Below are 22,514 nucleotides of genomic sequence, written 5' to 3' on the forward strand. Positions count from 1 at the left end.
AATAAAAAATAACTTCATCTTCTAATTCAAAGAAATTACGATAATAGATAATATAAATTCTCAACCTTTCCATTGTTGTTGTTGCTGGACGTATACCTGATGATGAATGTTGAACTTTATTAAGTCCAAATGATCCAAATTCATGTAATTTCCCCCCCATAAATCGAATCCTGATCAAATCTTCCTCGGGACAGAGTTATGGATCTCATTTACTTCCTTGTGTTTTTAATTCGAGAGTTTATTCTCACTGACGTTCGTTTCTCTGAGGAGCTCCTGACCGCTCATGGCGACGTAATGAGTGACGTAATAAGAAGTGACCACAAGATGTCGCTGTTTGGCTGATAACTGAGGAGACGTGTGACTAAAATCACAGAATCCCTCCATCCTATTGCAACCGGTCAGCGTGCGGCCAACAGGTTATTTTATGAAGAATTTATTTCCACGTTTTCCCACAGCTGTGACCACAGTGTCAACATCAGATGGAGTCCAAAATGAGTTTCAGTCTTAAAAAAAGAAAGAAGAAAAAAAAAAAAAAGGATTTCCACTAAAATTTTACCAATAATCAAATGTACAATTAATCAAGAAATGTAACATACACAGTCTGGTGTTTGTGTGAAAGTGCCAATAGTAGATAGTCATAGAAATAGCCATCCTTTACGTATAAATAACCCCACCTAACCCTAGTTTAGTCTTTATCCAGGTACAAACTCTTTTAGTCACATGACCTTTCTGGTGGCTGTTCCTGCTTCTCCTCCGTCTTGTCCTTATGCAGGTGGAACACAACCACCCAGACCTTGAACTTGAGGAACAATCCATGAAATTGCACTGATGATCTGCACGATTGATACAAAATACAGGATTTGTTTAAAAGACGTCTTGACCGTCGTGGAATTGGGACAGTTACAGGATATATGCTTCATACTTCAGGAATAAAGTCTATGCTACTACAACAAAAACTGCATCCCTACTACCGTTAGATTCAAGCCACATTATCATCTGATCTCGATCCAAGTAATATTCCAGATCTAGAATATTTCTTGTTAATTCTTCTGGAAAATTCCCTACTGTGAGGTAACACATAATAAAGCTACAGACTTGGATAAGCTGAACCTATCCTGATTGAGTTTAGTGAAAAATTCGACGTGTCTTCAAAGTTTTCTGATCCTGATGCCACCATCAGTGGAATATTGTTTTTCTATCCATAAAACAGTCAAGCTAATAATTAGGAATCAATATGATTCCTAATTCTGGGGGTGGGTTTGCGTGGAATCACGTCAAATTATCACGTGATTGCTGCTTTTAGGTGTGGTGATGCAATAGGGGAAAATGTTCACTTTAAATATCACTCGTGTGATTTTGAGTGTGAGCGTTTCGACTCAGTTTACATATGAAGCGTAACAGAACAGGTTCTTGTGAAATGGAAAGTACAGATTGATGAAAAGCAACATGTCGTATGCTGTCGCTCTGACATGGCTAACTAATTCTCTGTGAGCTGAACGGATGTCACTTGTTGTGTCAGAGTTAAATGTCAAACCACACTCTAATACACATGTTCATGTTCACACACACCACCAGGACCACTTGACAATGCATGTAAACATTCGTACACACACACACTGAACTCATTCTCTCTGCTCACATGCCCACCCTTCAACCTTTACTCCACAACAACACAGGAAGCCAAATGGTGACCCATTTCCACCACAAGATTTATTTTGTTTGGTCTCCTTACAGAAGTCACTGAGTGTAATGGAAATATACTCTATATGTAGAGACAGACTGGCATCGATGGTGTGCATGAAGTTAGAAAGAACTCCAGCGGCTTTAAACCTGTGACAGATTAAGATGTGCTCACGCACTTCAAGATAAATGAAATGTTTCTGAAGGATCTATTAATGATAACTGAAGGGTTGATCTCTGAGGCAGAATTAAAACATTATGAAGTTAAATCATGAGACCGACTGATGCAAAGCATCAAATCAGAGCTCCTACATAAGATGGTACAGCAGGTCTGTGGTGACAAAAATGAGAACAGATGGACAAAAAGAGCAAAAACAGCCCAGTTATGTTTCTAAACCTGCTCTTCTTCCACATATGTTACAAAAACAACTAATTGTAGAAATGTTAAATTTTAGATAGATTTATTACTGGATGTTGTCTGCAGCTCTTTGAGGCTCAGATAGCCAGTTTTACTGGGCTCTGTCGGCATAGAGGAGGACCTGCACATGGCTCCAGCCAGAGGCCAGGCTGCATAGCTGCCACCAGCTGCTACTGCAGGTGCATCCACCTGTCGACCAGCAGAGGATACCTGGGTTGGACTGGGAGCATTGGAAGGTGGTGGAGAAGAGGGACACATCTTAGAAGGAAGATGAAGTTGGGCGATAATAAGAGGAGAGGTTTCATGATTATGTGAAAGCTCTGCATCAACAATCATTTTGTCTTTCTTTTCCGTTTCATCTTCCTCTCCAAAGTCAAAGCCAGGATTTTGCGGCTCTTTCTTCAGGCTCTCATAGATCGGAGTGGTGGTGAAGGAGGGCCAGAGGGAGCGGTGAAGGTTGTGACCGTGGTGCTGATTGAGGACATCGGCCTGATAGGAGAAATATGCGTGACTGGCTTCAGTTTGAACTGAGCTGCCGATGGAGCTGGATAAGAAGTAACCCATGTTGGAGAAGAACGACGAAGACGAAGAGGAGCAGTCGTCAACAACCCCGCTGCTGTCTGAGGCTGTCGACGGGTAGCTGTGGAAGTGAAGCAGGGCGCTGGTGGAGCTGGAGGAGGGAGATGCGGGGGTTGCCACATCAGAGCCGTCACACAGCTTGACGATGGAGATGTGGTCGCGGGGCTGGGCTGTGAAGAACGATTCAGGAGCTGAAGGAGGGTTCAGCCAAGTCTGGGGAGGGAAGACACATTTAGAGTAGAACATCTCTGAATTTGCCGTTTATAAATATCCTGATTGTATGTTTTTGTGCATGAGTGAGTATCTGATCTGGGACAGACTGTGGTCACAGTCGTGTTTCATTATCTGGTATTCAGGGCTGATTAACCTGAACCAGAACTGCTCAGTGAAAAATAGGCTAGGAGGTCGAGGTTTAGCTGTGGGGCCACAAACTTCTTTAAAATTTGACTCTCCTGCAGGGTTTGGACTGATTTTATGAACTCTGTCTGATTTTAATGTCTGGTTAAAAGAGAATAAAAGTGGAACCAGCGTTGAGCCCTGGGGTACACCCGTGATATGGACGATTAGCGTAATTATGGCTGTCCAGGTTGTGTGGTTTATGGTGAAAATCTTCATATATCTTGTGCAGATGTGAATTCAAATTTTTTACATGCTTCGGGTGTTGTTGTTTTTTTTTTTTTTTTGAGAAAACATAGTTTTACTTTCAGGTTTCCTCCGTGGTCAGAGTGGAGCGTGTGGAAATATTTAGAAGGGTTTGGTACAGGCTTCTTTTGGCGGAGCCTGAAACAGCAAAAATGAACCATTAGATTTGTTGTACTGCATTCACACGCACACACACACACACACACACACACACACACACACACACACACACACACACACACACACACACACACACACACACACACACACACACACACACACACACACACACACACACACACATACTCACTCCTTGCTGACATGTCTTCTGTAAAGGATCAGCGTAACGATGGCCACGAGACTGAAGCTAAGCATTGCCATCCAGATGAACAGAGGCTCCTCTGAAACAGAGAGCTTGTGTTACTTTGTGCAAAATACACATAAAATTAAGTCAATTGATTTCATTTGGTCACTGTGCTTTTTGACTACTTATTTTATTTTTCAGTGAATAATGAATGGATCTTGATGAAAGAAGTTAGATTTTGGGGGTTACTATTTAAGATGATCAAAGATAGAGGTAACTGATTCGCTGTGGCGACCCCCTGAAGGGAAAAGCCGAAAGGAAAAGAAGAAGAAGAAACTTAAATGCTTTTTTTTTTAATGACAAATCCAGTGACCTTAAATCATAGTTACAGGTTAGATTATAGTTACAACTGTCTGCTGGGTAACATAATGGATTAACCTGTTTTTCACCGGTTACCCATCAGAATTCACAGGAACCCATGCTGCTTGATTTCCCTACTGGGCTCAGATCCTCTTAGAACTCATGTTATGTTGTCAATAAACTTTGTACTGTTGTTACCTGGAGTCGGGGATGCTGCCACCGGCTCCGTTGGTCCACACCAGGATGTTGTTGGACTCCAGTTGCTCCACTGACTGTTTGGCCGTTGAGCAGGATAAACCCTCACCCTGACCTGACAGCGACCCTGAAGCACCCCTGAAGGTACTTTCTGCATTAACTCTTGTGTGAAGAGAGAGTGGGCCTCCTGAGAACAGATGAACAGATGCCAATTTTCTGTGAAAATGATGCACAAACTTTTTACATAAGCTACACATAATGAGATTTTAAGCCACCCTTAGCAACCACAATTGTCATTATTAAATTGTTTGTTTGTTGGTCAGTTTCTTCGTCAGCATGATTCCTGAGCACATTTAAATACAATATATTGGAAGATTGGACTTTAACAAGAACAGGTCATATTAACTTTGGCAAATATGCAGAAAATAGGGAAGATCCACAATGTGTTTTTGCTGACTTCCTTCAACACATAGACAAAGACATAGACATAGACATAGACATAGACATAGACATAGACATAGACATAGACATAGACATAGACATAGACATAGACATAGACATAGATATAGACATAGATATAGACATGGACATGGACATAGACATACATAGACATAGACATAGATATACTTTAATGATCCCGAACTGGGAAATTCACACTTGATAGTGTGATGGTTGTGAATTGAATTACAGAGAACTGTGGGACTTGACGGATGGAGACATGCACTCAGAAAAATTATATGAGGATAAATGATGTCGCTCATATAAATGAGTCTCGGACACGTCTCCACCGCGGTCAAACATTCTCCTTTAGTTCTCTGAGGATATTATCTAATGTAATAACTCACAGCCTGAAACAATTAATAGTGTTACCTTGAAGCTGCTGAGAAATGAAAATAAATGATTATTTAAATCTGTCACATCTGGATTTTTAATTTTGTTCCATAACAAACTGCAGTCCCTGAAATATGCCTGTTTTTTTTAACAACTGTGTTCTAACTTATAATGTTAAGGAAAGTTTAAAAAAAAATCCTGGATCAACATTCAGATGACCACTAAAATTTAATAGCTCTAATATGGCCAACCTTTCTTTCCATTAATGTACAGGATGTGTCAATGTCATCACATTCTCAGCTGTAAGACTTTAAAATTTTCCCCAAATCCAAAAAAACAAATTCAGTTACGTTTTAAATCAGCCAAAAAGACAAGCAAAAAGGTGGACTCATGGTGGAGGTTATTTGCATCTGATGCAGTGCTGGCACCACACTAATATGGTGAAGATGGTCATTATTATATTTGCTAAACATTAGATTGCTTATGCTAGCTAAAGTCACCTTCCATGTCTGTGTTTTCCATTTGATCTGAAGTTCAAAATCAAAAGATGTAATGAAGATAGAGATCGGACTGCCTGCAGTCCAGGATATCCAGGTCTCGTTGGCAGAGGTGCTGACATTAGGAGCACCTGGAGGATGCATTTTGACTGTACAACACACACACACACACACACACACACACACACACACACACACACACACACACACACACACACACACACACACACACACACACACACACACACACACACACACACACAGGAGAGCATGAAAGTCATGGCTTTTAAAACAATTTCTTTTTCTGTATCATATGATGAAATGAGAGTAGTACAGCTTACGCACTATGTTGACATGGCTGATAGTTGGTGAGGTTCTCCACCAATGTGCCATTACACTCCATTCTAATGTACGGCAGGTCTTTGAAACAGTTGAATTCCTGGCAGAACACATAATATCATCAGTTAAACAGAAGCTGTATCCATCAGACATTTAGACGCTCTTACGACTAATGCATGTTAACAACTCACTTTATTCTCAAAGACAAAACTGCAGCCTGGAGGAGAGTTTCCATGTTGCTCCAGCTTGCAGGTTCGACTAAGTGAAAAGAAATGACAAAAATCACCATTAATAGTGAGAATTATTTAGAATACATGTAATAAATCAATGGGAATGGGAATTTTAACTCTTACATCATTTGGGTGAGAATTTTCTTCTGGTTTCTGATCCTGGTTTCCTTTGCACCGGTGACCCAACAGTTTGCAGCTGGAGCCACAGGAGAGCCGTTCCAGGTACAGCTGACATTGTTAACAAAATCATTCACACAGGAGAGTCCTTGATTCACAGGAGACACAACACAAAAGGAGAAAAATGTTAGCATCTGAACTTTTCAAGGTCGGGAGACAAACTTGAGACACAATCACAAGACAAATCTGTAAGCCGTGAAACTTCTTTTTGAGGCATTTAATTTAGTTTTATCACATTTCATAGGAGAAAAAAAAAAGTCAGCGGAACAAAATGCTCATTTGTTCACATATTCAATCAAACCTTGAGAGTTTTGGTGGGAAAGGGCTGCGTCCACTGTAAACAGAACCACAAGGACAAACCAGAGGTTCTCCATGGCTGTGATGATATGACTGTGAACACAACATCAATATATGCACATTAGTTCACATTTATTGTGTATTAATAGTGAATATGTAGAAAGAATTAAGAAACCAAACAAAAAGGAACTTTGCCCACATGTTTAACTCCAAAATGTTTTATTTCGCCCAAACTTGAGATGAAGTTTCTACCGCTATATGAGACAGGTTTTGATTCTAATAAAGAGAAACTGGATGTTGGAACCAACATCCATCAATAAAACCCCAATAATTCCACGCAGTTAAATACTCGTCAGACTCAACAGCCATGCTGCTCAAATAAAAAGTACAGACAAGTTGTACATATTTATCAGGGGTTGGATTGATTTGAATATTTACCCGATTCCACTTTCATCAGCATCGATGTGTGTTTTTTTCTTCAAAGCCTGAACTGAGTGGGATGATAACGAAAGATGCAAATGTGTCACCATCAATGATATTCAGTCAGTAACACAATATGCAGGAAAACAAAATTGCTTTTTCTGAGTAAACCAGATGGTGACACATTAAATGTGGGTTATCCATTGAATGTGGATGATCCACACTTAATGTCATGATTGAAATTCATGAGTCAAAAGGTTCTGATCATCATCAGTTAAAAACATTTTAAGGTACCTCACCTCGAATGGCAAAGATAGTTGTCCTCTCTGCCGGAGCGATGACTTTAGAACATTTCCTTTGCTTCTGTTTCTCTTCGTCTCACTTTCTCTCTCTAAGTGTCACCCCCTTTTCTCTCTCTCTCTCTCTCTCTCTCTCTCTCTCTCTCTCTCTCTCTCTCTCTCTCTCATCCCTCTGTATCCTCACTCTCGCCCCTCTCTCTTCTTTGAAATGACCACTGTCATTTTCCACTTGTAGCCACAGCTGTGCGTCTGGGGCTTACAGGAAGTTGTATGAAGCTGTGTGATAGTGAGAAAGAGGACAGGTTTAGGTGAGGAAGAGGGGGGTTGGGGGTTGTAGATTGGAGAGCACCCCCCCCCCACCTTCCCACTGCCCAACAGCAGCAGCCACCCTAACCCCAGAACATCCTTCAAGATATTTGCCTTGAAAACAAGAAATTCAAAATGCACCACATCCGGTTTCATGAACAAGGTAAGGTGGTTTGTACAAAGACAACTGTGCTTGTTGTCCTATGAAGTGGTTTATGTCAATGAAACGCAGCTTACAATTAAGCTTCTGCTGATTTAAGAGGCTCCAGCTACGTGATTTACAATCATGGGGTTATTTAACATGTAAATATACAAATGCATCAAAACCTTCACAGCGTCAAAACCACCGTTGTGACAGCCGCAACTGCCGTAGACAAACACAGTGTATACTGTAAACTATTCATATACATTATTTTCTACAGACAGAGAAAGGAAAAGAGGCTGAGCGCTAAGCAGCAGCTGGTTCTTCACTTTGCACAGTCATTTCTGCAGCGACGGGGCTCCAAGAGATTTCCTCTGTAGTTTTAGTTTCATCATCAGAGAAATGTTTTATATTTCTGTGAAATACAGAAATATAACAGTTTTGGTGTTTCCTTTTCTTTTCTTTTTTCAAAAATATTGTTTTATTATTTTTGCAAAGGATTCCATGAAGAAATATTGAAAAATTGCATATCTAAAAAATAGTGTTTGCATGTGCTGCTATTTCTATTCAGTGAGATAAATTTCTATTCAGTGAGATAGGGGCGGCAGTGGCTCAGTGGTAAAGTGGGCGGTAGAGCAGGTCGTCCCATGATTTAAGATCGGCGGTTCGATTCCCGCTCCCGCCCCCCCCAAAATATACCCGGAGGTGAGCTGACAGTGGGAGGTGTCAGCTCATCTCCGGAGCACTGCCGAGGCACCCTTGAGCAAGGTGCCGTCCCCTTTACAAATTGCTCATTTGAGGCGCACCAAGAAGGAGCTGCCTGCCACTCTACCTCCCCTGCATGCCTACAGGCCCCTTTGTGTGTGTGTGTGATACAGGGGCCTGTACTCACAAATATGTATGTATGCATGCGTTTGTAATCAGTAGCTAGAGTGTGCGTTCTTAATTTCCCTTCGGGGATCAAACCAGTATATAAAATTAAAAAAATTAAATTAAAAAAAAGTAATTGCAAATAAAGGATGATCAGTCCCTAACCCTAACCCTAAAGGATGATCAGTCTAACCCTAACCCCTAACCCCTAACCCTAACCCTACCCTAACCCTAACCCTAACCCTAAATGTGACTCACAAGTTTTTTATAATTATTTTTTATTTGCTAATTTCCTTAATCATGTAAGGCCTGCAGAAGAATTTTTGTTAATGGATATTTTTATTAATGAATTAATTATCACTAATATACAGTGTACATTAAAACATAAAACTGTTTTTAGATCCATGAAAGCATCACTTTCCTGGAATATTTGTGAGGAGAACCCAGTGAATCAAGTAAAGCTACAGCAGAAGATACATATTAATTTGTCAGAAATCTTTTTATTCATCAGGGAGAATGTGATTGAAGGATGTCTGCTATGAGCAGCAGCAAAAAATTTCTGTATAGATGGAAATATACTACTAATATGTGTACCTCTAATTGAAATTCTTGGTAATTGTATGTCCAAGAAAAAGTTACATTTTCAAAATGAAACTGCTTTTAGAATTCCCCAAATATTGTACCTCTGCCGCCTCTGCTGCTCACAAAAAGTAATTGAAAAACATTATATATATATGCTCATACATTCTTAAACCATATAATCATAACACATAAAATGTGTGTGCAGTAACACAACAGGTGAGATCAATGTGTTCGTCTCAGCCTTCTGAAGGTCCATTGTGCAACACTCATCCCGGCTGTACACACACCTATAAACCACAGAGCATTCACACATACAGCAGCCGTTGCAACACAGTATTTTTGAACTCAGTGGGTTTGACTGGGTTCAGGCATCAGTGGGCTTTACAATGATGAATTCTAGTTCCTACAGTTACAGAGGTGTCAGCACCAGCAACAAGTGTGAGCGGGGGTGACAATGGCAGAGGTGGGTGGAAGAGACGGAGGAGATGCAGGAGGAAGAAAAGCAAACACACCCTGTGAAAAGGTCACCCTCCGCCAGGTCAGAGGCAGGAATCTGCTGAGAAGACCAGGAATGTAAAGTTGGTGCTTAACAGTCAACAGGATAACTGTCTCCATCAACTGATGATAGGAAAACATGGGGGGTTACTAACTAGTAACCTCCCATGTCATATATTCATGATGCAATATATGACAGTTATTGCAGGGGTAAACAGAAGAAACATGTGTAAGAGATCTCCGACAACAAACTGCTGTTAATCAGATAAAGAAGTCGTTATAAATGTGCGTACCTCCTGTCAGGAGGGGCAGGAGTTGACTAACTCCAGTACCTTGTGGTAGAAAGGGCATCGTGCGACAACATGATTCATACCTTACTGACACTTAAAACTAGACCTTGCCTGACCTCAGCTACGAAGCCTCTCTGAAACTTCACTGTGGTGTCAAATGTGAAGGCAAGGACAAAACATAAAGCAACGGCGTCATCAAATATATGATAATAGGAAATAATTATGATATGCTGCTCCTGTGAGTGTGAAAGTGTTTGGAAAAACCAAGACGGAAGATTAGTGAAAGTTAGAACACAAGAAATGGTGAGGATCATTGAATGGTATTGAATTTTAATGATGCAACATTAGAGTCAAGGTTCAGTTGTTGATGTCTTTATGATTTAAACTTAATTTTGTTCTTATCGCGGCTACATTACATCATGCACAATGTCACATCAGCACATATCAATACAGTACGTATAAGACCCCCCTCCCCATAGAGAAGACAAACTCTTTCGTGTGTGTGTGTGTGTGCTGTGCAAAAAAAACCTCTCATCAGTGCAGAGGAGCTAATACTCCCTACACACACTATCAATTTGAATGGTACACCACACTTAAATGTGGAAGTGCCACAGCCACCTATTGTAGCGGATGTGTAATTACACTTTATTCAATGCAACGTCAAACAATCCCCTAAACTTCCTTGAATTGAGAAGAAACAGATCCTATCACTTCTTCAGAAACTCTTCATGTAGATTTCACAGAAGAAGCACAATGTAGAAATAAAAAGACAGTTTCAGTGAAATTTCATTTTGCTGATCATACAGAGACAAAAAGGCTTCAGTTGCAGGCGATTACTGCCTGTAGTTTCAGAGGGAATGGGGTCTGCTGTGTGTTGAAGTACTCAAGCAGAAGAAAAAGCATATAAAATATATATACTGTATATTAATATATAAATCTATATATAAATTAATAAAAGAAAATGAATGAAGTCTTTCATCTATTCATGAAATACAAACATGCTCTTTATTATCGCTACTGTGCAGTAGCTATACAGCTGTTGTAGTTTATTTTAACTGATATGTTTTATCTAACCAGTGATTGTCTCACAGGTATTTCATTTCTTTCTCTCATCTTGACCTGTTTTTTTTTTATTCTTGCGAAATGCATTTATTTTAAGCTTCTACAAAGTAACCCAAGGTGTGAAAAACAAGGGCACTCGGCATTTTGTGGTCTCAGAAGCAGGAACTCATTCTGCCGTGGCCTTTTTTTCCATCTCCGTCAGTTTCTTCTTGAGCTCCTGGTTAATGATGTTCTTCTCTGTCCACTGGACTGCAAAGACATGAAAATATGAAATATGTCCAAAACACACTTGAAAATCAAACCACAGCTGAGGTATGGAGTAGGCCAGAGGAGAAAGAGGAGAGATAAAGCCTACCTATTTCATCTGTCCTGTGGCCATACCAGAGATGAGGATCGGGTGGCCAGGAGGTCAGGGGGTGGGTGACATAGGAGTCCCTAGTGAGGGACGACCACGCTGACGACGCTCCTACTGGGAGGATGGAGAGAAGAAACAAGTGGAATTCATTTAAAAAAAAAAATTAGTTAGACTATAAGAAATAGTCATGCTGGTGACTGAGTCTCCAGCTACGTGTTACAATGCTAACATGCTCAACATGTAATAAGATAAGGTAAGATAAGATGCACTTCATTGATCCCAAACTAGGAAATTTAAAACTTAATTTTTAAAAATTTAACACTTAAATTTAAAAAAAAGAAAGAAAAGAAACTAAATTAAAAAACTAAATTAAATTCAAAAGTTTTAAAAATTTAAAACTTAAATTTAAAATTTAATAGCTAAAACACATTCATATCTTAGCTTGACATGTTAGCATATTAATGCTTGCTAATTATAACGTAATATAAGTTAGTTACATGTTTAAGTATTTATTCATAACATACCAGTTATTATCATGTTACTGTATAATGGCAGGTTTTCTTTGAGGGCGGGGAGGTGGTGAAGGTGCTAGTGCTGTCACCTCATAGTAAGATGGTTGTGGGTTCAAGCCCATCTGAGGACCTGGGACCTTCTTTACTTGCATCTCGCTTTGAATGGATATTGAAAGTGTAACAGATATAGCATAAATTTAGACTGAATGCTAAACCACAGCAGCGCAATTAGGTGAATGAAGCAGGCCAACTGTCTCAGTAGCGAGTCAAGAGCGTTTTTTACACCTGAAAGTATAAGAAATGAAATGAAATGAAATGAATCTTACGCGATACAACTTCATTTATATTTATGGTAGGACCAAGGTTTGGGTTTTTGTTACATTTATTATGTTTGACCCTTAATAAGTCTTACAACTGTGCAAAAGAACCTTTCATGAAAGCGACATCAGTCTCTATTGTCATTATTATAACTATAATACCATTTAGTAAGATACACTTTTGATTTGTCTTGGACTCTGTTTCACAGAGCGTGGGAATAACAGTGGTGGTTTCCCACCACTGAAACCATGCAACTGAACTAGTCACTCCAAACTGTCTGTGGGTATGAATGTGTGTGTGAATGGGTGTCTGTCTTTTTGTGGCCCTGCCATGAACAGGCGACTCATCTGGGTGTACCTCACCTCTTGCCTCTAGCCAGGTGGGATAGGTTCCAGCAGAGAAAACTGAAACCACCACCACTACAAGTAATACCTCTATGCAAGTTTTAGTATTACTGCTTCACCTGATGTCACTAAATGTGTATTTACTAACAAACCTGAGTTTCAGATTAAGCTATTATGTTAGCCATCTTGCCCCTGCATCTCTTTCAATGTGTAAATCTTCCCTGACTGACTCCACTACTACTGCTGTTCAGGTTTCACTGTCTGTCACAGCATGAACCTCAGTGATACCGATAGCATTACTTAGTAATGTTGGCACATGTGCCAGGCATCGGGCAAGTTTTCTGCACCAGCTAATCCTTTGGGAGACTTTTTTTTTTTTTTCCCATTCGGGCTTAAAGCAAATGCAAGACAAAAAAAAGAATCAGTAGAAGTAGCTGCCCCAAAAGATTTGAAGGTTACAAAATGAAATTGATTTTACAGACCTGGAAATATGTTGGTGCGAAGACAGTGGCCTAAACTGTGATAGCTATGGGGATGCTCAAAAGCTGATCCAGGTTCAGCATGCGGTAGAGACAAGGGCAGCACCTGAAGGGTTAAAACTGCTCTGGTCTGCAGCACATGTTGAGACGAAGTCATCACAACAACAGTAAGACATTAACAAAGAGTTTAAAAAAACAAGACAGAGAAATGAGAAAAACACTGCAGGTTTCTTACCAACGTCTTTGCTGGTTCTGTGTGTTTTTGGTTGAGTGAGGTCATAGTGTGATAACAGACCACAAGAGAAAGACTAAAGAAAAGGTGTCACATTTCTTAAGAATGTCACGCAAGACACCCGAGAGCACAACATCAGGTTTCACCTGGGGACCAAAAAAAGCACTTTCAGATATTTCAGATAAAGAATGGTGCGAAGAAAAGTAAATCGACATGTTTGGTGCCATTTTAATGTCCTTTACTATTGAGGAAAAAATTTAAAGCCTTTAAAAAGAAATACTGTACCATGAAGGGACCAAAAATGTTTAGAATGATGTGTACAGTTCTACATCAAAATCTCTTGAAATGTCCACAGAAGGAAACTAAAAATGTCTTTTTGTTTGATCCCTGACAGAAAAAACTTAGGAATGGTTAAACATCAAGTAAAAAGCTCTGAGGCTGTTACAATTATGCAGTTATATATTCATACATTATTCATTGCAGCATTTGAAGTACCGATAGTATTATATTTCCTTTTTGAAGATGCAACTGAAATGATGTTCGCTGGGGGGAGTTATGTCTTTTTCAGAGACAGACTTGTGTAGTTTTTGACACTGGAAGTTCACCATAAAAAGTTATATTGAAAATAAATTCACACTAAAACATATTTTTGGGTGTTTCATTGAACTTTATTTCACAATTTTATGCCATTTATTGTGTTCTTTATTATAATAGCACACACAAATGTCAGCTGGCTAAAACAATATAAAACATAACTTCCACCATTTTTCTTTATTTATATTATGTACATGCACTCGTGTATCCAGAGGCAAAAACAAATCTCAGGCTGTTGCTCAGTCTCCAATGCACTTTTCTATCTGTCATTCTGTCATCATGCCACCATTCCAATAGAAATCCTTCAGCGTGACTTGAAAGTTGAAAAACTCTCTAATCTGTACAAATTTATCATTTCAAAAGAATTTCTAACTGATCGAGAGCAAAAATGAATGCACAGCAACAGCTCTTCTTTTATGTTGATGCTTCTCCATCTCATACTTTTGCATTTTGTGAAGCAGATGGCATGCTGGTGCTGAATGTGCATGACTCTTGTTGCTGTTACTGAAATATTTTCGCTCCCAATAGGATTTTAAAAAAGAGTTGCAGTGATTCAGTTTGCTCCACTGCAGTAAATGATGACTTTTAAGTCATTGGAGGATGTGTAACATTCTCCACCTGTAACTCTCTACTTCTGACCAGGACAGAGCACCAATTCCTGTCTGCATAACTGCCACAATTTCGCTGAAAAACAAATATACAAGTGCCAGGATTTTCTTGAAGTTGAATTTGTCAGGTTGACTCTATTCTTTTGGTGTTTTTCTGGAAAATCAAATGTCACAAAAAGGTGAGAAACAAAACAAGATGTGAGGACAGGAAGAGGATCACCTTCCATTATAAATCCGACAGCTTTATCCCAGTTTATGATGATATTCATGAAACACTATCTACAATACTTGAGGGGTTGGTTAATGACTGGACCGTTGAGAATAAGCTAAACCTCCTCAATTACCCCAACCGATGGAACATTGCAAAAAGTTGCTTGGATGTGAAATCGTAGTGCTTCAGCTCTGTTGAAACATTAGCATGACTTAGAATGGAGGCATGAGTAAGCTGAGCGGTACTCATGACAAACCTGGAGATGTGGAATATACAAGAGTTACAAATAGCCAATGTTGTGTTGACAGCAGAGTTCCAGAAACATCAGCTATGCATTAAAATGCATACGTATTTCTTGAAGACAGGTAAAATGATAATCTTTATTGTACTGATGTTGTTTAAAAAGAAAGGAAAAAGGAAAGAAAAACAGGCTCACTTCTGAACTGTGTAGTAGTATAATAATACTCAAAACTGGATTCTTATTGGAGTGGTCCTTCAGGTGCTGCCTTCCTCCTGTTTGTAGCTTCCATCAGTTCAGGCTGCTCAGGTGGGATAGAGGCCTGGGCCCTCTTTATGTGGGGGCAAACTTCTTGGCCTGTGCCCTTACCCGCTTCTCATAATCCACCCTGTTCTGACTGAAACACAACAACAAAAGATTATTTTCAGGGTGATTATGCTTTATTTTGATGTTTCATTTAAACAACAAATCAACGTAATACACAGAAGGAACAGGGAACATTTTTTTATCGTTACTGCCATGACATCTTTCCATGAAGCAGAGGTACTCACCAGTAAATTGTGTATGCCTCTGCTTGTGCTGGGTCTTGAATGTTAGGCTCATTCAGCAGCTCCTGGATTCCCAACAGGAGCTAACAACAACAGTCAACAAAGCTTCAATGGGGCCACAGTATACACTATGCATTCCTTTCCTTTCCAGTTTTTCTACAATTCCAAAGTGTTGTACAAGTTACAACCTACTAAATTAGCAACTACAAAACACCCGCCCCCACAAAAAAAGTGAGTGACTGGAGAAGAATCTGTTCAAACCTGTTTGATGGTGATGGCGGGCCTCCAGTCCTTGTCCTCCTCCAGGATCGACAGGCAGACAGTGCCAGAGGGGTAGACATTGGGGTGGAATATTGGTGGCTCAAACTTGCCTGAATAGAAATAATCAAAAGGGACATCTGAAGGCTGCAAACAAGACTTGGAAATAAAACATAACATTTTTCATTTACTGTGAAGGAAACACAAGAGGATCTCTGAAAGTGTTGGGATTATCATCATCATCAAGAATGGAATAGCAGCACTGCAGCTTGGTGCTCAAGCCTCATTAAACTTCAACCCAGTGAGCAATGCATACAAATTATTATGCAAAAAAAATGTGTTTTTATTCAAAAATCCAAATGTGTATTATAAGTAGCACCCCCCCCCCCCACAGTTCACTGTTTACACAAGGCACTGCACAAACCGAAGCTGGAATGGCAACTGCTGCTAAAACTATTTATTTTCTCAGCTTCTCCTTTTTTATTTTTGTAAACAGCTGATTTGACATGAATGCCCTTCAGTGTCTGCCCTTTAACAGAGTGTGGACTGGTGCTCACATTTGGGTGGCGAGGAAGGGTAGTCATCTTTGAACAGCATTCGGAGTTTGTAGAGTCCTCCCTCCCAGAGAGTCTAACGAAAAAAGGAAGCAATAAATCACTGACAGAACAGGATATTTAATAAAAGCAAAGGACTAACCAAAAGTAGACAATCTACAATGAGCAGTCATCACATTTAAAAGAAATTCAACTGGTTACTTTTGCCCTTATCTGGATGACGCCCTTCTTAAATAACAACACGAATGCTGGAATGTTCTCTGAAGGACTTTTCTTGTCTATGATCTATTGTATCTCCATGATGTTCTTTTCTTGATCCGAACAGGACAAATTACAGGCTTCATTAATTGCAGTAAAGCAGTTACAAATTGTAGCTTTATAAACAGTATTATAAATACATAACCCAGATTGGATTAGAGAATGAACTGTTATCAGGCTAACAATACAAACCACCCATAATAATAATAATAATAATAATAATAATAATAATAATAATAATAATAATCTATACTTTAATTATCCCTCTTGGGGAAATTCTTTTTACACTCACACTCACACATGTATATATATATATGTGTTAATTACACACATGGGTTAGAGGTTACAGGCCCCTGAACAAAGCACACACTAGGGGCCTGTAGGCATAACATAACCATTATAGTACTGAATTCAGTTCACAAAGGATCTGCAAATATATTCAAACATTTTGGTATTTGGCCTGAATATACATCTTGGAAATGCCCAGTAATTTATTAAAGATTTGAAGTGACCCGCTGCCGTTCATACTACATTCAACTGCCTCTGACACTGAACAACTTACTCCCTTCTTCCCGGGAATGGCACATTCCCAGTTCATCAGATTCAAGGTTCCATCAGGATTCTTAATGGGCACAGCAACAAAACCCTGCATGGGTTAAAAACACACGCACATCACTGGGAAACCTGACACCGTGTCTGCCAAACTATAATTTATTTCATGATAGTCATAGCTAGATCTCATAGAAATGGGACATAAATGTGTTTTAAATAAGAGTATCCATGTTATTGCTTACAAATGGGTGGTCTTTTCTCCAGGCTTTACGTTCCTGGGACAGTCTGTTAAGAGCGATGCCAGACATTGCTGCTCATCAACACCTCCTTGTGGAAAAGAACGACCAAAACACATTAATTATTCCAGACATACAACTCTGACACAAGTTAATTTTACCTCAAAAAAGTAATGTATGTCTGGGATGTGCTTACAAAAAAATTGTGCATCCCAACATGACGGATATGCATCCCAAAAGCCATAACATACAGTAGAAGCTGAACTCAAGAATTGAGTTTTAGTACAATATAAAAACTAAACAAACTGTTAATGATTTCATTAATAACGATGTCATAACTGCTTCAGCAAAAAGAAAAAAAAAAGTAAATATATTGTTTTTATCAAAATGTTAAAGCCTGGTAAGTCATTCTTAAAAAAAAAAAAATTCCAGAAGACGTAAGAGTTTTTTTTTTCTTTTCACTCAGTTTTCTTTGCCTTTAATTCATATATTCTAAAATGAATATATGAATTAAAGGCTAAGACACTGCACTGGGAACACTGCACTGAGCTGGCACAGCCTTCTACACACACAATTTTTTTTTTTTGTAAATTGTGTGTGGAGGAATTTGTCATTATTTGGTCTAGGTGCTGATATTTAGCCGTGCTTCACTCAAGGAAACAATTGCGTCCATTGTTCAGATTTTTGCGGGTTTCACCTGGACTCGTCCGCGTTTTAACCCGTACTATCCACAGTAATATCTGTCTCTTTTTCTTCACTAACTTTTGATCGTTTCTTATTCAAGACAGACATACGCTATTTATCCCAAACTGGGAAATTTAAAAGCATTTGATTGAGAGCATTCATTGTCACATGGTTTTTCTCCTACTTTTGCATGTAATTCGGAGGCACGGTGACAATGTAAGACTACTCCTCGCTCTCACTCGTGTCAAACGAACAGACGTTGTGTTGCCGTTTGTTCGATTTGAATAAAACTGAATCACGTGGGTGAGTCTCGTGAAAAAAAACAAACTCGCGCGAGATCAAAACATATAATGGCAATTTCCGGGTTAGAAATTTAAGTGGAGAAATTGTGAATATTTTTGTTGAATGTACGTGCATTTTTCCCCCAAAATTATATCACGGGAAAAGGTAGCATCATTTAAAAAAAAAAATTGTAAGTATTAAAAGCTTGTGTCCCAGGGACGCACGTTGTCTGATGATCGTGCGTCCCTGACAAAAAAAATTGCGTCAAAGACGCAAGAACGCTCACAAACGAGAACACTGTGATGTGATTATGATGAAAATTACAGTGTATGTGGCCGATTTTAGAGTCACGGCCTTCAGTTATTTATGAACAGTCATTGTTTGAGCGATACGTGGAAGTTATCGGGTCAAACTATTTTATGCAATCCACCGAGAAACAAAAATACACAAATGTAAAAACAATCGAAACATGACATCCTTTTTACTGAACTTACCTTTAAGTTTTTTTGGTTAAATATCAGAATGACGTGGAGCTGTAAAGTAGCGTTAGCTCGATCTCTCGGCTAACGCTAGCGAGGTGCTGTGTTAACGGCGACAGAAGTAACACACCCTTCAACGCTTAAAACCTCAACTACTGAGCCAGTTAGGACGTAAAACACCGAACCGAGTGAAAACCCGAGTTTATCAACATCACATAAAAACTCTTATCGACGTATAGTGCTCTTATATTTTACAATCTACCAAAGTTGTGTAAAACAATGTGGTTCGTAACAACGTAACGACAGCTAGCAAGAAAGGAACCCAATTTGTTTATTTCGTGAGGACCTTCAGGCGCTTTCAGGGACAGCCAAAACACGTCACAGATGAGCGGCCATCTTTGTTGTGGCATTCAGGCCCGCTCATGTTTTGGATATACAATCTTTTCGTCTCTTTTATATTAATACTTTTAAAATAATTGAATTTGTCGAATATAGTGTCGATCATTATAACCTTTTGCATAGAAAAATCCTTGCAATTTAAAAAAAAAAGTAATAGTAACAAGTAATAAAGTAATGTAATGTTAAAGTAACAATGTTTTTTTTAAAAACATTGACAGAATGGATGTTTTTCACCATTATCACGATTATACATAGTATACCTGACAGATTTTAAAAGGGACCCTCTTGATACATGCCTATATCTATCTATCTATCTATCTATCTATCTATCTATCTATCTATCTATCTATCTATCTATCTATCTATCTATCTATCTATCTATCTATCTATCTATCTATCTATCTATCCATCCATCATTGGAGTTATTTTAGAAAAAACTTTCCTGCAGAAACAATTTGAAACACATTCAGTTAGTCCTTTGTGCGTTGAGCCTTTTCATTCTGGTTTCTACCGTTTCTTTATTTACCTAAATAAACTCCACGCCATCTAATGACAAACAGTGTTAGGATGACTCATTACTGGCTAGTATTAACATTTCATGACAATGCCATATTGCTTTTAACAAAAAGTGATGACAGAGGTTGTAATAAGTCCCCAACTTTCAATGAAGTCTTTTAAGTCTCTTTGAAAACTTAAACATTGCACAGGAATTATAAAATCTTTTCTCACTTTGACAGAGCTGAAATGTAATAACTTCTTGCCACACGTCCAAAATCAATCACAGTAAGCGGGCCAAACTGGTTATGATTTCCTCTGCATCAGTACATTTTTCCTTCTATGCGTTCTCTGTGCAAAGACTGTTTTTTTAAAGAAAATGTTGTCTGCTCACACAAAAAGTTACACTTTATTGTTCAACGTGTAATTTTACCATTAATTGGAATATCAGAAAATATATCAAAAAACTTTTCAATCTTTACTAAAATCAGTATAAGACTAGAAAAATGACAAATGACTTCACAGTTTCCATTGACTGGATGGGAGACACCAGGTATTTAATGTGACATTTGTAAAATAACTGAGCAACATTAACATGTCCTCCTCTTTTCACGAAACCAGATTTCTAGGACTTCAAGCTTACTCTGTTTCATAACTTCGGAATCTTACATGGAATAGAGCCAACATCACAAAGATATAAACTAACAAACAAATTCTAGGTATGTAGTAGTGCAAACCTTTCTAAAATATGACAATTTTCTGTAAAGTTCAACATATTGCATAGCCTACATATAAAGTTTCTGCCAGAACTCTTCACTGTCACTAAATTGGCTTTAAATTTTTTCCAAACTCACTGCCCATACGCTTCATTTACTGCTTCTTTCCCTCTCCCTCAGAGATGATAAGATCTGGAGATGCCTTTTTAAACCACTCAGACCAGGAGCCGTCATAAACACACACCCCAGGGTGGCCAAGCAGGTGAGCAGCTAAAACAACATGACACGCTGTGACCCCAGACCCACAGGAAGCCCACAGGGGTTTGTCCAGATCCACCCCTGCCTCTTTGAACAGTCTGGACAGGTCCTCAGTTCCCAGTTCCTTCCCAGAAGCATCCATGAAGGAAGTGAACGGCATGTTGATGGCACTAGGGAAATGGCCTGGCAGCGTGTCTGAGAGAACGAAAGAGAGGAGTGAAATAAATGTTTGGTCATAGGGACATTACCTTCAACTGAAAAGACACTCATTGTTCACATTCTGGCATCTCCTCTGGCCCTCATGGCCTCCACTGGGCTGCTTAGTTGTCAGGTTCATGTTTTAGCTGTAATCCATGAGAACCAATCACCTTTATGCCAAAGGACTACTCTATCATCATTGTGAAGGAGAACTGGTTCTCAACTGATTGACCTAGTTAAATAAAGGTTCCTGCTGGAATAGTTAGTGGATCTTAAGTAATTTTCACTTATTAAAACACAAACTTTACTGTTGTAATAAATGTAACTAGAACACTGAAAATATGAGAAAAAAATCGCCATTTTACTTTAACCTTTAGATAAAATCAAAACAATCAGCTATTTTGACCATAAAATGCCAACTATAAAACTACACTATAATATTTAAATAGTAATAAAACCAGTCACGCACACACCCTTTTATCTGAAGCCTTAAATGTATGATTACAAGTATTAGAATGACTTGCATGCAACAGTTTTATTTACTGTTATTTGCCTGAGGAAATCAATTAAAAATTAAGATGAGCATCTATTCCCACTTGTGTTTGCTGAGGAGACTGCGGCTAACGGCCTGAGGCGGCTCCTGCTCACCCTCTCTGGGCTCCGGTTCGGTTCCCCTGAACCTCCCCGCTGACCTGGCGTCCACAATCTGGACCTGTTTGCTGCTGACGTTCTCCAAAACGTCCTCGAAACTCTTCACCCAAGACTGATTCAGACTCGCCACAAAGTCCCGGGACTCTGGCTTGGAGTCCTCGGACGTCACCGGGTAGGAGTCAGCGAGCCAGTTCTTCAAGCCTCCGTCCAGCACCGACACCAAACGGTGCCCGAACGCCCGGAACATCCACCACACCCGGGGCGCGCTGTACGAGCCAAAGTCGCTGGTGTCATACACAACCACGTGCGTGTCGTTCCCGATGCCCAGACCTCCCACGTACCGGGAGAAGGAGCTGGACGTCGGCAGCATGTGGTCGAACGCAGAAGTCTTATCACTGCACTCATCGATGTCAAAAAACACCGAACCCGGAATGTGTTTCTGCGCAAATTCCGCTTTGGTGTCCCGTTTGGTTTTGGGTAGGTACCAGGACGCGTCCAGGACGCGCAGCTTTGGCCCGATCAGGTTCTTTCGGATGGCGTTCGCCAGCCAGAGACCGGACACCAGAGCCCGAGTCTGCTCCGCCATGACGAGGCTCTAATAGTGAAAAGAAATCCTGGCTCCGATCGCTAGAGGGAAATGTCAATGATGTAATCCCAAAGTTAAACATTTGACAGGTGTAAACCAACACCACTGCTTTACGCTCTGCCGTCAGAATGTTGACAGTGGATTAATTTTATTCACACATTCCACTGCTTGTCTTGTTTTCAAACTTTTAATGACCGCGTTCATTTAATGCGCAACAAAAACACAACCCAAAAAGTGGGATGAAGAACACTCCTCACCATCAGGCATTAAGCGTCCTCCATCAGCGACGATCACGCCTCTCCTCCTCACGGTATGACGCAACCTGGGAATGACGGCATCGCGTGGAACGGCGGCCCCCAGTCCACCGAGCTGTCAGCCTGGTGTTGTGTGAATCCAGACATGAACCAGAGAGTAAATTTAATATTTAAGTAATATTCCTCATGCTATTAAGATA

General features: G+C 39.6%; 3 protein-coding genes across 4 annotated transcripts; all 3 read right to left on the reverse strand.

Moving 5' to 3' along the window:
* Window positions 1-1,486: 1,486 nt before the first annotated feature.
* Window positions 1,487-7,422, reverse strand: il2rb (interleukin 2 receptor, beta). 2 transcript variants are annotated; one of them, XM_068336067.1, is made up of 11 exons: window positions 7,269-7,414; window positions 6,988-7,034; window positions 6,554-6,642; window positions 6,199-6,340; window positions 6,037-6,103; window positions 5,852-5,945; window positions 5,510-5,655; window positions 4,182-4,365; window positions 3,630-3,720; window positions 3,379-3,457; window positions 1,487-2,890 (listed from the first exon to the last, which is right to left on the reverse strand). In XM_068336067.1, the coding sequence occupies exons 3-11, from the start codon at window positions 6,624-6,626 to the stop codon at window positions 2,132-2,134; spliced, it is 1,635 nt and encodes a 544-aa protein (XP_068192168.1). In that variant the 5' UTR covers window positions 6,627-6,642; window positions 6,988-7,034; window positions 7,269-7,414; the 3' UTR covers window positions 1,487-2,131. The 2 variants fall into 2 exon arrangements, with proteins under 2 accessions (XP_068192168.1, XP_068192167.1); XM_068336066.1 differs by having other exon boundaries at window positions 1,488-2,890; window positions 6,988-7,039; window positions 7,269-7,422.
* A 6,488-nt stretch (window positions 7,423-13,910) lies between these two features.
* LOC137609392 (SUMO-conjugating enzyme UBC9-like) lies at window positions 13,911-19,088 on the reverse strand. The gene is made up of 7 exons (XM_068336388.1): window positions 18,773-19,088; window positions 17,319-17,403; window positions 17,087-17,170; window positions 16,270-16,342; window positions 15,716-15,825; window positions 15,458-15,537; window positions 13,911-15,303 (listed from the first exon to the last, which is right to left on the reverse strand). Exons 2-7 carry the CDS (start codon window positions 17,382-17,384, stop codon window positions 15,240-15,242), a joined length of 477 nt encoding a protein of 158 aa, XP_068192489.1. The 5' UTR covers window positions 17,385-17,403; window positions 18,773-19,088; the 3' UTR covers window positions 13,911-15,239.
* Window positions 19,089-20,176: 1,088 nt separating this feature from the next.
* mpst (mercaptopyruvate sulfurtransferase) lies at window positions 20,177-22,237 on the reverse strand. The gene is made up of 2 exons (XM_068336861.1): window positions 21,472-22,237; window positions 20,177-20,820 (listed from the first exon to the last, which is right to left on the reverse strand). The coding sequence occupies exons 1-2, from the start codon at window positions 22,058-22,060 to the stop codon at window positions 20,522-20,524; spliced, it is 888 nt and encodes a 295-aa protein (XP_068192962.1). The 5' UTR covers window positions 22,061-22,237; the 3' UTR covers window positions 20,177-20,521.
* Between the last annotated feature and the right edge of the window lie 277 nt (window positions 22,238-22,514).

The sequence above is a fragment of the Antennarius striatus genome, chromosome 16 (genome assembly GCF_040054535.1).
Source record: "Antennarius striatus isolate MH-2024 chromosome 16, ASM4005453v1, whole genome shotgun sequence".
Lineage (NCBI taxonomy): Eukaryota > Metazoa > Chordata > Actinopteri > Lophiiformes > Antennariidae > Antennarius > Antennarius striatus.

What these genes read in the sequence shown, in the direction of transcription:
- LOC137609392 (XM_068336388.1), bottom strand. Translation starts at nt 17,384, where the DNA reads ATGTCTGGCATCGCTCTTAACAGACTGTCCCAGGAACGTAAAGCCTGG. An exon ending in CCGCCATCACCATCAAACAG is followed by an intron (nt 15,538 to 15,715) that starts GTTTGAACAGAT and finishes TGTTGTTGTTAG; the next exon opens with CTCCTGTTGGGAATCCAGGA. An exon ending in GAGGCATACACAATTTACTG is followed by an intron (nt 15,304 to 15,457) that starts GTGAGTACCTCT and finishes GTTGTGTTTCAG; the next exon opens with TCAGAACAGGGTGGATTATG.
- mpst (XM_068336861.1), bottom strand. Translation starts at nt 22,060, where the DNA reads ATGGCGGAGCAGACTCGGGCTCTGGTGTCCGGTCTCTGGCTGGCGAAC. An exon ending in CGAACCGGAGCCCAGAGAGG is followed by an intron (nt 20,821 to 21,471) that starts GTGAGCAGGAGC and finishes TCGTTCTCTCAG; the next exon opens with ACACGCTGCCAGGCCATTTC.
- il2rb (XM_068336067.1), bottom strand. Translation starts at nt 6,626, where the DNA reads ATGGAGAACCTCTGGTTTGTCCTTGTGGTTCTGTTTACAGTGGACGCA. An exon ending in GTTTTGTCTTTGAGAATAAA is followed by an intron (nt 5,946 to 6,036) that starts GTGAGTTGTTAA and finishes GTGTTCTGCCAG; the next exon opens with GAATTCAACTGTTTCAAAGA. An exon ending in AGAAGACATGTCAGCAAGGA is followed by an intron (nt 3,458 to 3,629) that starts GTGAGTATGTGT and finishes TTGCTGTTTCAG; the next exon opens with GCTCCGCCAAAAGAAGCCTG.